Source organism: Pristiophorus japonicus, chromosome 9 (assembly GCF_044704955.1).
Source record: "Pristiophorus japonicus isolate sPriJap1 chromosome 9, sPriJap1.hap1, whole genome shotgun sequence".
Lineage (NCBI taxonomy): Eukaryota > Metazoa > Chordata > Chondrichthyes > Pristiophoridae > Pristiophorus > Pristiophorus japonicus.
In genome coordinates, this window is record NC_091985.1 from 66957486 (window position 1) to 66971086 (window position 13601).

General features: G+C 41.6%; 1 protein-coding gene across 1 annotated transcript in view; it reads left to right on the forward strand.

The window, feature by feature from the left end:
• The window catches only part of rab3gap2 (RAB3 GTPase activating protein subunit 2 (non-catalytic)), a 127667-nt gene that overhangs the window by 53828 nt on the left and 60238 nt on the right, over window positions 1-13601 (forward strand). Inside the window, exons 15-21 of the mRNA XM_070889431.1 lie at window positions 113-256; window positions 1309-1391; window positions 1983-2047; window positions 2132-2222; window positions 8721-8848; window positions 10115-10328; window positions 12561-12658. Of these exons, the coding sequence (XP_070745532.1) occupies window positions 113-256; window positions 1309-1391; window positions 1983-2047; window positions 2132-2222; window positions 8721-8848; window positions 10115-10328; window positions 12561-12658 (823 nt within the window). The remainder of the gene's footprint in view (window positions 1-112; window positions 257-1308; window positions 1392-1982; window positions 2048-2131; window positions 2223-8720; window positions 8849-10114; window positions 10329-12560; window positions 12659-13601) is intronic.

Below are 13601 nucleotides of genomic sequence, written 5' to 3' on the forward strand. Positions count from 1 at the left end.
AAAAAAAGATATTCATAATCTACATGTTTTGGTAGTTATGATTCTGTATATTGTGAAACCAAATAGTATTCTATCTAGATATTTTATAACTCTTAAACTGTGCCTTTCTTAGGTTACTATATCCTGGATACAAGATTATGGGATTGAACAATGTGACCAGCCAGGGTTGGCAACCCCAAACCTACCAGATTTGTCTAATTGATCCAGTAGAGGGTAACGTGAAAACCATCAATGTTCCTTTCCATCTTGCGCTTAGGTACTTAATTTTAATTTTTCCCACCAAAAATAATGATTAAGGATTCCAATATTACTTCTTGGTGTAGTATCTGGCCTGATACCATCATAGAATAAAATAGAATTTTACAGCACAGAAATAGACATTCGGCTCAACAGATCAATGTTGCTGTTGTGCTTCACACCAGCCTCCTCCCACCTTACTTCATCCACCCTTATCAACATATACTTCTGTTCCTTTCTCCCTCATGTACTTGTCGAGCTTCCCCTTAAATGCATCCATGCTATTCACCTCATCCACTTTTCTCTCTGTCTACCCCTTCATAATTTTAAAGACCTCTATCAGGCCACCTATTTGTCTTGTCTTTTCTAGAGAAAAGAGTCCCAGTCTGTTCAGTCTTTCTTGATATTTGTACCCTCTCAGTTATGGTATCTTGCAACTTCTCCTCCAGCACCCTGGTCCCAATCCACCATTAACCAATGTTGAAAGAGTCATGGTTAATGTATGGGATGGTGCTGCTGGTTAGGTTGTCAAGTGGGTTGGTCAGGCACCATTTGGCAACCAATTTAAAATAAGTGTTTCTCCTTTCAACAGTGAGGTAATTGCTAACAAATGTAGGGCCAAGGTCAGCTGGAAGCTCATTTCAACATCTTATGATCAATTCGTAGGAATTAGAATCTTGTCATAGGTAGGACCGGAGAGTTGCTGAGCAAAATTGTACCCTTAGTGTTTAAATAACTATTTATGCTTTAAAAATGCAGAAAGGTTTATCTGTGTGCAAAAATGCCACTTCAGTCTTGAAGGGGTTAATTAATCCAAGTTGATGACGCATGGCAGGAATATTTTATTAACGTGCCTGGAGTTATTCAAATACAGTTCTGTATTTAGTACTTCAACATTTATATCCATTGATGTGTGTTTTGTAAAATAGGGATTCTACACATGTACATATTCTAATGTTTTGTAAATTTGTAATATGCAACTTCTCTAGGCGATTGATTTTAATGGATTGCGAAATCCGTGCACTGAGTTTATTTAAAAAAAGGCTATTGATGCATTGTTCTGCTTTTCAGCGATAAGAAAAGTGAAAGAGCAAAGGATATGCATCTCTTGAAACGGCTAACTGCTTTGTTGAAGGCCAAAGTCACTAATCCTGGTAAGTATTGTATCTACTTGTCTGCAGTTATAAGCATAGCTTGTATCACTGTAACTAGACTTTGTAGTATTCGCAGGAGGGTGAGCTTGTTAGTACCTTGTAAATGAAGATAATATTGACATGATGTTCAGAACAAAGTTGTGAATTATTGCTCCAAGGTTATGGAAGTGATGAAGCTTCATCAGAATAAACTAAATGTGCATGTGGGATTCGAGGACAGAGACATTATTCTCAAAATGTGTTGGTATTAACAACTTTATATATGCAAATTAACATGAGCATAGATTTAAACATTATATATGTCCATAAAGTTCATAAACAAAAGCTTGGACATTAGTCCTGATTTAAATCAACACTGGATTCACAGCATTGAGGAGTTGCGTAACTCGAACCATATTGGTGTTACTATTCACAACATAGTATTGATGTAATGATCTTTTGGAATATTAGTTCTGAGTTTTTATGTATGGAGATAAATGTTAAGTGAAGCAATGTTCAAGTCAACAGCTGCATTTGTTGCTATGAATACTTGTATCTTCCATTTCATTCATTTTATAATCTGTAATTCTGTGCCTCTTATTATATTCTCAGAAAATTTAGAAACTGAAATAAAGACACATCTTCTTGATATCAAATATCCTACTATGAAGAAACAGGTAATTAAACAATTTTATAAAAGTAATTATTTGAACTCTTTTTTAACATTTTTGTAATTTCAACTTTTTTTCTTACAAATACAGGCCTTAGAAAGAATGCTGGCAAGTAAAAATATCCCACTATCCAGCTTAACAAATCTAATCCAGGCATTGTTGGACAATTTAATGAATCAGGGTAGGTGTAAATTCAAATAAATAAATGTGTGCTGAGTAAGATGTACTTAGTATAATTTTGGTTTTTACATTCTCATCGTTTTCCCAGATTCATCATCCTGTAGTATTGGGGAATAATGGTCACATTTCTAATGAAATTTTTGATTCACTTTGTACCATGCCATGAGCACTGGTTGAACCCATCAGCTGCTTGTTTTGCCTATTCCCTCATCCCTTCTCAGCCTCATAGGTAGTTCGTATAATTTAGTCGTTTACTCCCAATCAGCAACTTGCAAATTTGAGTTTCTGGGCTGTTGGATGAGTTTAGTCAACTGTTCCAGATTGTGGTTTTATACTAGATTTTTCCTTCACTATCACTGGCCACTTCTGTAAGTGGACTTCAAATCTTCTATAAACCAGTGTGTGCCTTTGCATGCTCAATATCTAGGTGAATGTCGTAAGACCCAAGGGTTGAGCAGAGAACCTTTATCACAGGATATATCACATGCTTCCACGTAATCTTTTTAACTTTAGTGGGTCAAAGAATAACACTATCACACTGTAGCGCAAACTATACACCACTAGACCCATGTATTGAACATAAAAGTAAAAGAACAATGTTCAATACCAACTATATGTATACACTAATTCTAAAGTTTTACTAATCTCAAAATGTCAAAAACAATTGTCCCTGTAATAGAGAACCAAGCTGAATACAAAATGTACAGAGGAGAACTGAAAAATAAAATAAGAGGGATAAAGAGAGCGTTTGAGAACAGGTTAACCAGCAACATCAAAGAGAACCCAAAAGTATTTTATAAACCTATAAATAGTGATAGGATAGTCAAAGGAAGAGGTGCCAGAGGACTGGAAATTTGCAAATGTTACACATGTTCAAAAAGGGGAGAAGGATAAACTAAACGTCAGTGGTGAGCAAACTTTTAACAACAATAATCTGGAACAAAATGAATTGTCACCTGGAAAAACCTGGGTAAATCAATGACAGCCAGCACAATTTGTTGAAGGTAAATCGTGTTTGACGAACTTGATTGAATTCTTTGATGAAGTAATGTAGAGGGTTGATGAGGATGGTGTGGTGTAAATGGACTTTCAAAAGGCGATTAGTAAAGTATCATGTAATAGACTTTTTAGTAAAATTGAAGTTCATTGATTTAAAGGGGCAGTGGCAGCATGGATATGAAATTGGTTAAGGGACAAAAAGTAGTGAGTGGCTATTTTTCAGACTGGAGGGAAGTAATACAATGGTACCCCTCGGGTCAGTATTGGGACCATGGCTGTTTTGATATATGTTAATAACCTGGGCTTGTGTATATACTGGGCATTTTTTCAAAGTTTGGATATGACCAAAACTCAGACAAGTAATAAATAGTGAGAAGGATAGCAACAATTCAGGAGGACATAGACAGACTGATGAAATGGGCTGCAAACTGAGAAGTGTGAAGTGATACATTTTGATCGAGAGAGGCAATATAAACTAAATGGTACAATTCGAAAGAGGGGTTTGCATACTGAAACCTTTGAAGGTGGCAGGACAAGTTAATAAGTCTGTGTTTTTTTTAAAAAGCATATGGAATCCTTGGCTTTATAAATAGAGCCATGAAGTACAAATACAAGGAAGTTGTGCTAAACATTTATAAATCAATGATTAGGTCACAGCTGGAGTCCAATTCTGGGCACCACACTTTAGGAAAGTTGTCAAGGCCTTGAATTGAGTGCAGAAGAGATTTACGAGAATGGTACCAGGGATGTGAGACTTCAGTTGCACAGAGACATGGGCTCAAGTTTCGGCTCGAGTTGCTCCTATTTTTTTTGGAGCAACTAGTTTAGTATGGAATATCTTAGAAATTGCAATTCTCGGCATTTAGTTTGCTCTAATTCTACTGAGTTAGAATAGTTTTGTTTTAGAACAATTTTTTTTCAAAAGTGGGTGTTACCAGCCTGTTTTGCAAGTTTAGGCAGTGAAAACTTACTCCAAACTAACTTAGAATGAAGTAAGTGTAGATTTTTGTATGCTCAGAAAAACCTTGCCTACATTTTAGGAATTTAGGCGCAAGGAGCGAGAGATGGTGGGGAGGAGGGGGGGATTTTACAAGCATTCAACACTTCACTTTTACCAATAAAGAGCCATCATGAATAATAAATGATAAATAAATCAATTAAAAAAATAAATTAAATTTTCCTACCTCTCTGAAGCAGCGGCAGCAGGCACCGAACTGCGAGATTTTGGCTGTTCGGCCAGGGGTTAGGGTCGGCGTGAGAATCACCGGCGAGGGAGAGCGACGTCTGCGGAGCCTGGCAGCAGGCACCGAGCTGAGAGAGTTCGGCTGTTTGACCAGGGGGATAGGGGAGGCGTGCAAAGCACCGGGAGGGAAGGGGAGCCAGCCAGCACCTTTGAAAGTTTAATTTTTACTTCAAGTATGGGTGCTGCATTACTAACACCACGGATTATGCAATGGTTCTCCATCAATTCACTGCATAGGAGAGAATTGATTAGAGCTCACCGCACCAAGAACGTCATAGCCCGTAGGCTGATGGGCAGGAGACCATACCCACGTCGGCAAAATCGAGCCAGGCGTTCGTACTTGGACATGAGCGAGGCTGATTGTGTCAAAAGGCTGCGTTTCCGCAGAGAAGTTGTCGTTGAGATCTGTGATATGCTGAGAGCAGATTTACCGCCGAGAAGCAGAACGCCGACTGCCTTGTCTGTTGAAGTGAAGGTTACAGCTGCACTTTCCTTTTATGCCTCGGGATCGTTTCAAGCTACAACTGGAGATGTGTGTGCCATCTCTCAATGTGTAATACATGCCTGCATTTACCAGGTCACGGCTGCACTGTATGCGCAGAGGAATGACTTTTATCAAGTTCCCAATGACCGGCCAAGCAATGCATGACAGGGCTGTGGGCTTCACCAGGATTGCTGGCTTCCCAAAGGTACAGGGCTGCATTGATTGTACCCACATCGCCTTGCGATGCGATGTGGAGGATGCCGAGCAGTACAGGAATAGAAAGGGTTTCCACTCCATTAATGTGCAGCTCGTGTGTGACGACAAGCAATGCATCATGTCAGTCGATGCAAGATACCCTGGCAGCACCCATGATGCGTTCATCCTACGCATCAGCGTTATATCTGACATGTTTCAGCAGCAGTCAGAAGGGCAGAGCTGGCTACTGGGAGACAAAGTATATGGCCTCGCCACCTGGCTCATGACGCTCCTACGTGTAACACGGACAAAAGCTGACCATCATTACAACATGTTGCACATTGCAACACGCAGCATCATAGAGAGGACCATTGGCATCTTGAAACAGCGTTTCCGATGCCTGGACCATTCCAGAGGTCACTTGCAATACTCCCCGGAGATTGTCGGTCAGTTCACTGTTATGTGCTGCAAGCTGCATAACTTAGCCATCATGAGGCAGCAGGAGCTGGTAGTGGAACCAGAAGACCCACATGAGGGGAGAGTGCCTGATGATAGTAATTTGGAAGAGCAGGATGAGGATGATGATGACGATCAGGAAAGCATGCAAGTGCCTGATGCCGGAGCACGAGGTCGGAGGAGGGCAGTCCATCGTGCTCCTTTAACGATTGCTCTAGCCCTGCACCAGCAACTTATCCATGAAGGCTTCAATTATTGATGCCTGAGGGCTCAGCGACAACTGTTGCGCATGGACATGTTTGTTTTTTGGAGGAGTTCGTATGTTGTGTTCATGATTCAGTTTTAATGTAAAAATGTTTTATTGAAAAGTTCACGTTTGTGTAATAAAATATTTCTTGTATCAAACTTTACTTTAATATGACTCTTTAAGATCACTTAAAAGCCCTAAGATCACATAAGTTGTAAAGTTACAAAACAATTTCAATGTGAAAAAAGTTACTACAGTTACATCAAGAACAAGAACAAAAGCAGCAAAGAAAGGCTGCAACCATCTCTCATCCCCATCTCGGTAAATGTTCACTTTTTCATGGGGGTGTCATTTGATTGGCCGGGCTGTGTGCGCTTATTGCAGCAGCTACCTCCCTGAGGGCCTGTACCATCACTTGCATGCCCTCCCTGACGGCCTGTGCCGTCACTTGCATGCCTTCCCTGACAGCCTGTGCCGTCACTTGCGCTCCCTCTGACATTCCCTCCCTCAGTTCCCATGTCATTACTGCTATTTCTCCTGTCAGTACCATTATCTCTTCACCCACTGTACTGACGCTGCCTATGAGTGATCGGGTAAGGTCATTGCTCTCCACACCCAATGCCACAACCTGAGCCACATCTGTTGCACGCTGCATCTCAGGAGAGCGTGTTTCGAATCTCCTTCTCCTCTGCCTGGGTCTGCCTCGCGGCACCACTCCAGTGGGAGGTGCAGGCTGGGACGGTGAGGCCCTGGGTGTTGCTGCCAGCACCACTACAGTAGGAGCTGCGGGCTGGGATGGTGGGGTCCTGGTTGTTGCTGCCAGCACCACTACAGTAGGAGCTGGGGTGGTGGGGCCCTGGGTCTTGTATGTGGCACCATTCCAGTGGGAGACGCAGGCTCAGACCGTGGGGCAGTGGGTGTAAACTGCTGCATTATACCACCAGCACCACTGGGACCCGCAACTTCGGAATCTGTGAAACCATAGAATGTGGAACCAGAACCTATGCAAGGGTTTGAAACACTGATGTCCGTTGATGTGGGCTCATAAATATTAAGTTCTAAGGTCTCCCCTGAAGACATTTCAGTCAACGCCTGCAGCCACCCTTGGTCTGGATCGTCCGCATCGAGATCTTCTGGTTCTTCTGCATGGTCAGGATCTTCAGGATTGGCATCATCATCTGCAAAATATATCAGAACAGTCAAATGGTTAGCAGCACAGGAAGGGCCAGGATGGGTGGCATGAGTACTCTCTCACATAGCAGGCCAGGCAGCAGGTTGATTTGAAGGGCCACGATGCATTTTCAGGACTTATCCTCTCCCTCACGTGTGGGCCCAGCTTGTGCAGTACAGATTGCTTTTCTCCAGGTACGACTCATCAAAGCAGCGACCCTCTGTTCCAAGGGTGTCTATGGATGCAGATTTGGCACGACGACTCCTGTTCGAGTTCTTTCCTTTTTTGTTGTGGGCCAATTTCTTCTGCAAAGCCTTTGCACAGCTCCACAAAACCAAAAATCACTCTTCTCAATCTTCTGCATGTACCTTTAAAAATGGCCGATTGCCAGTGTTTCTATGCCACTGCGCATGCTCCAGCACGCATGCGCAAGGCTGCAGGCACTAAAAATGACGCTGGGTCCTAGCCCCGCCCCCCCTGCCACAGCTTTCGTCGCAATGCCTTGGCCCCGCCCCCAGCAGCTCCTGCTGCGCCGACCTGAAAAGGGCCCGGAAAATATCGGAGAATACCGAGGTTGTTGATGGGTGCACTTTATGTTCCAGAAAATAGGTGTGCCTCTCGGAGATGCACCGTTCTGCGGGACAGCCGAAACTTGAGCCCTAAGAAATTGTGATTGTTCTCCTTGGAGCAGAGAAGTTTAAGAGGAGATTTGCTAGAAGTGTTCTATCAAATAGAACACTGTTTTATAACAATTATTTCACACTGTTCTCCAAGGGAAATGTCTTGAAACAGTACCATGATGTTTGATTCCATGATCACCATGTGTTCTCTTACTGCTTCTCTAACATCAAGCTGTGGTTGAGTCAGAACATTATCCAGTTTAAAAAGCAAAGTTGTCAGCCCAAGCTCCTGGCAAAAAACCTCTCGACCTTTGCCTTTAGACTTCACCCACTTCCCCAGGTACTTGCTCAGGCTGAATGAGACAGTGCACAGCCTTCGATTTGACCTTGGACTGATCATCTTCAAATTTACTAGTTTCTGAAATGACGATACTTCGTTCATACTTTTGTTTCCTCAAACAGTGTCTTCGTCAAACCTCTCCTGATGACCTCCTGAGCTGTGCCCTACATAAACTCTAACCTGCCTAAAACTCAACTTTCTGCATCCTGTGCCACACTCTGTTCCACTCTCCCATCAGCTTAAAATCAGCTTGCTATCGTTCTGTGCACTGAATTCAAAATCCTTGTTTACAAATTCTTTTATGCCTGGTTGCACCATAACTCAGTAATCCCTCAATAATATAAGGAACATCAATTTAGATGATGTGTTCAGGGCCTGGTGCATGGCAGTTGAATATTGGCAGGTTACTTGATTGTGGGAAACGTCACAGCAGAACCTGATAGTGTCCTCGCCCGATGTTGACGCATTTGCACTTCCAGCAGAGGTTCCTGGATCGTGATAAGGGATTAGAACCCTGGCCAGTTATTCCCAACCCAAGGCGGGTACTGTACTTGTACTACAACCCAATTGAGATCATCTAATTCAGCACACGCCAAGGGCTCAGCTATGCTTTACTTTTCTCCGATGGGCCGCTCAGAACACTTCAAATTTCTGAAAGGAAAAATGACTAGTCAAGTATTTGTGATTGGTTGTTACTGATTGTGTATTGAATGTAACTTTCTTACCCACATGTGTCTTTATTAGATCCTGAAAGTGTGGATGAAGGGTTGCTGCAATTTTGTCTTAGCCAGCTGAAACTACTTCACCTTTATACATGTGTAAGCAAACTTAATTCTGAAGATCTTCAGCAGGATGGAGCCAAAACCAGTAATGTGAGTAGTTCTATGATGGTGTTTTAAGTTTAGTGTTTTTTGAAATTCTTGTATTATGAAGTTAATCAAAAATAAATTGAAGCTAGAATTTAGTTTAAAGGAAGCAGCGAGTCGGGATAAACGGGTCCTTTTCAGAATGGCAGGCAGTGACTCGTGGGGTGCCGCAGGGTTCAGTGCTGGGACCCCAGCTATTTACAATATATATTAATGATTTAGATTAAGGAATTGTGTAATATCTCCAAGTTTGCAGATGACACTAAGCTGGGTGGCGGTGTGAGCTGTGAGGAGGACACTAAGAGGCTGCAGGGTGACTTGGACAGGTTAGGCGAGTGGTCAAATGCATGGCAGATGCAGTATAATGTGGATAAATGTGAGGTTATCCACTTTGGTGGCAAAAACACGAAGGCAGAATATTATCTGAATGGTGGCAGATTAGGAAAAGGGGAGGTGTAATGAGACCTGGGTGTCATGGTACATCTGTCATTGAAAGTTGGCATGCAGGTACAGCAGGCGGTGAAGGCAAATGGTATGTTGGCCTTTATAGCTAGGGGATTTGAGTATTGGAGCAGGGAGGTCTTACTGCAGTTGTACAGGGCCTTGGTGAGGCCTCACCTGGAATATTGTGTTCAGTTTTGGTCTCCTAATCTGAGGAAGGACGTTCTTGCTATTGAGGGAGTGCAGTGAAGGTTCACCAGACTGATTCCCGGGATGGCAGGGCTGACCTATGAGGAGAGTCTGGATCGACTGGGCCTCTATTCACTGGAGTTTAGAAGGATGAGAGGGGATCTCATAGAAACATATAAAATTCTGACGGGACTGGACAGGTTAGATGCAGGAAGAATGTTCCCGATGTTGGGGAACTCCAGAACCAGGGGACATAGTCTTAAGCCATTTAGGACTGAGATGAGGAGAAACTTCTTCACTCAGAGTTGTTAACCTGTGGAATTCCCTACCGCAGAGAGTTGTTGATGCCAGTTCATTGGACATATTCAAGAGGGAGTTAGATGTGGCCTTTATGGCTAAAGGGATCAAGGGGTATGGAGAGAAAGCTGGAAAGGGGTACTGAGGTGAATGATCTTATTGAATGATGGTGCAGGCTCGAAGGGCTGAATGGCCTCCTACTGCACTGCACCTATTTTCTATGTTTCCTCTATACTAACATGTCTTCCCAGTGAGTGTTTTCTCTTTGGTATATTTTGCCCTGTAGGGAGGAATTTTACAAAAAATGACAGTTAATATTTCTGTTTTATAATCTTTGTTGTGTAGGAGTTGGCTACTTTGCTAAGACTAGAGGAAAGGGAAGCTGCAAAAATTCAAACATTACTGGATAACTATAGCCAAGGAAACACCAGAAATACAGTTCAGTTCGAGGAGGACAAAAACTGTGCATTACCAATCCAAACGTTCCTGGAATATCTCGAATATGAAAAAGAAATAGTTAATGTGAAGAAAGTGGATGAAGATGAATGTGTGGCTTTGGGTAAATGTTTATAAATACATTCTAGTCACTTGTGTGTGTAAGATGCTTCAGGTGCATGGGAATACATAGAACATTATTTAAAAAAAAACAACCACTTTGTAATTTTCATTAACAAAACGTTTCTGATGAGCTGTTTGCCGTGGCACATTGTGAATATTTTCTGCAGCATCCAAAATCTGTTTTCTAGACTGAAATATTTACTTAATCATGGAGGCCCTGAATTCACAGTCGGTGGTGTAGCTAAGGAGTACGTCGCTGACATCCTAACTAAATCCACACTTGCCACGTGCGAAACCCCCTTCAAGAAATTGCTTTCAAACACTGCAGAGTTGTGCGCGGCGTAGTGACCCGTGGATCCCAAGCGCGCATCGTTGTGTGTATACGATCCTGGGATCATGTGGGGTGGTGCTCCTTTCACTTCCTGAGTCTTAGCCAATCAGGAAACAGAGAAGATTGCCGATTTGCCTCATTTTAAATAATGTCGCAACCAGAAATGCTATATTATTAATAAATTACGATTGGTGCAATAGTTTTTAATAAACAAACCCAAGATTTCAACATTAACAGATTTTGATCAAAAGCTGAAAAGTCTTGAGCCATTTTTTGCTGAAGGTGTCCTTGCAACCATTTAATCGACTCAGAATGCTTTTTATACAAAGCATGCAGCTGAATTAACATCGGCCCTTTAATTCTGGGCCACGCCAACATAAACCGACAATTACAGTCTTAGAGTTCTATAGAATTTGTTACTCCTCTGTTAGACTAACTAACTTTAGAGTAATTTAAATAATCTAACATCAAGAATTTAAAAGTCTGATACTATGAGGAAACCATGAAAGTGAATTAAATCCTATCTAACTAGAAGTTGGGGAATAAACCACAACTACAAAAGGCTCTTGGGCAGCAAAGATGGTGACACAAAAAGGCCAAATGAATGTTTCTTTCAAAGTTTGTATCCATTCCAACATGAAACAGTGCCTCATTGTCATGGGCTGTAGCATAAAACTAGCTCAACACTAATACCATTTTCTCATTCCCCCTTCTCTTATGCTGTGCAACAGACTCTTGCACCAGATGTAAAATATTTGGGGGTAATTAATGTGCAATTGGTGGGCAATTAGCCCAACTTTTTGCCAGCGTGTTGATTTGAATGAGGAGGTGTAACGTGCAGTGAAGCCAACTTGCAGTTGGAATTTGACAGATCGCAAGTTCGGATTTAGAGTATGCAGAAATTCCGAACTTGAGATCAATTTCAAAGGCATTCCGACCGTGTACTCTCATACTGACTGCAAATTCAAGGCCATAGCAAGATGATGAATAAAGCTAGATAGTACATCTCTTATTAGCAAGGTTATAATACTGAAATTAGTTTTTGACATGTCATGGCATAATACAGTACCACAAACTGTTGTTCCCATTTGCCATCGAATAGAGAATACAACACGGTTAGGGGGACTTGAGTGGGGTGAAAACATTTTGATAGTATGAACTAGATTTTTGTAAACTTGAGATTTGGTTAGCAAAAAGCCATAATATTATCACAGTATGAAGTGCTGAAAAATTCTGGGATTTAAAAAGTGAAACTTGATAAGTGTACTAACTGGGACATTGTCGAAACAGAAAATGCTGGAAATACTCAGCAGATCAGGCAGCATCTGTGGAGAGAGAAACCGAGTTAATGTTTCAGGTCGGTGACCTTTCATCAGAATTTTCGTTGGCAGTTCTGATGAAAGGGCATCGACCTGAAACGTTAACTCTGGGTTTTTTTTCTCCACAGATGCTGCCTGGCCTGCTGAGTACTTCCAGCATTTTCTGTTTGTACTTTAGATTGCCAGCATCCACAGTTTTTTGCTTTTGTACTGGAACATTGTTGTGTTGCCAAATATAAGGAATAGCAAAATATTTAACAAATTTGCACAGTTAAATTGGAAACTAAATTTGACTCTGCATTATTTGCTAACGATCTCTGAAGTTAGCAAATAATTCTTAGAGTAAGTGATGCAACTGCCCATAAAATTCAATTCAATTACTTGGAAAATTCTTTTAAGTCTCTAAGGTATATCTATAAATTGGTTCTTACTTGCCATTTCATTAAGTCACTTGATGACATTTCTTCATTACAGTTGACATACAATGCTTGGCTTTTAGTGAATAATTGATATAATATAAAGTTCAACAGTCCCAAATGAATTATGATTTAAATGTTCATTTGCATGTTCCCTTCTATTGCAGGCAATTTCTTTTTCTGGAAATGTCTTTGTGGGGAAAGCTCTGTGGAAGAAATGTGCCGTTTGCTAGAGTCAGCGGGAGCAAGGCCTCAGCAGTTTTTGGTAAGTTTCTTGTACACATAGCTGCACTAGGTAAATAAATCTGACATGACTTCATACAGATCACAAGAAAATTGAAAAAGAAAACCTAGATTTGCTGCAATTTATATATTTAGATTTAATCCCTCCCTGGAATTTCTTTTTCAGTTTAAGTGATCCGAAATTACTATGTTTGTGAAAAATTATGGGCTTAATTTTCCCCAGTTATCTGGGACGTTTTTTTGGCACGCGCTGCTTTTTTTGGCCGAAATTAAAATATCCAAGTTTCCCCAAAGTTTCAACGGCAGTTAGGATTTTTTGAGGTTAGTTTTTTTTTTTGCGTCATACCTGATTGTGCGGCAGTTTTTCAGATTTATGTAAGTTTGGCCGACTTACATTTTTCCTAGGATGGCGTATGTGACCACTCCCAAAAAATCTTCTGGGCACTTAAGAAAAATCAGCACACATTTAAAAAATTGCGCAGAAAGACGCAATTGTTTTTATGCGAAGTTTTGGAGGGAGTCAGAACACATTAAATATGCATCATGAAGTTTAATTTTTTCAAACTTAAAATGGAGAAAATGGAAATCTAATGCAATTCTTTAATTTTATATTTTTTTTCAAAGTGCCACGCCACCACTGACCGTCTCCTCACCGGGCTCGAGGGTCAGAACGTTGGCTGGCAGAATCGGTCCCTCGCCCGGACACAGGGGCTCGGGGCTCGGCGTCCAGAGAAGGCAGTGGGGGCGGGTGGAAGCCGAACTAATGGCATTAAAAGCCTTACACTATGCAACAGCTTCAAAAGAAGCCCGTGGGTGGGCGGGTTTGCCAAGCCCCTCAGTCTGGGCGAGGGTCCGATTCTGCCAGCTGGCCCTTGAACCTGGTGAACAGACGTTCGGTCAGTGGTGGGGTGGTACTTTGAAAAAAATCTAAACTTAAAGAATTGCATTAGACTTCATTGCCCCCA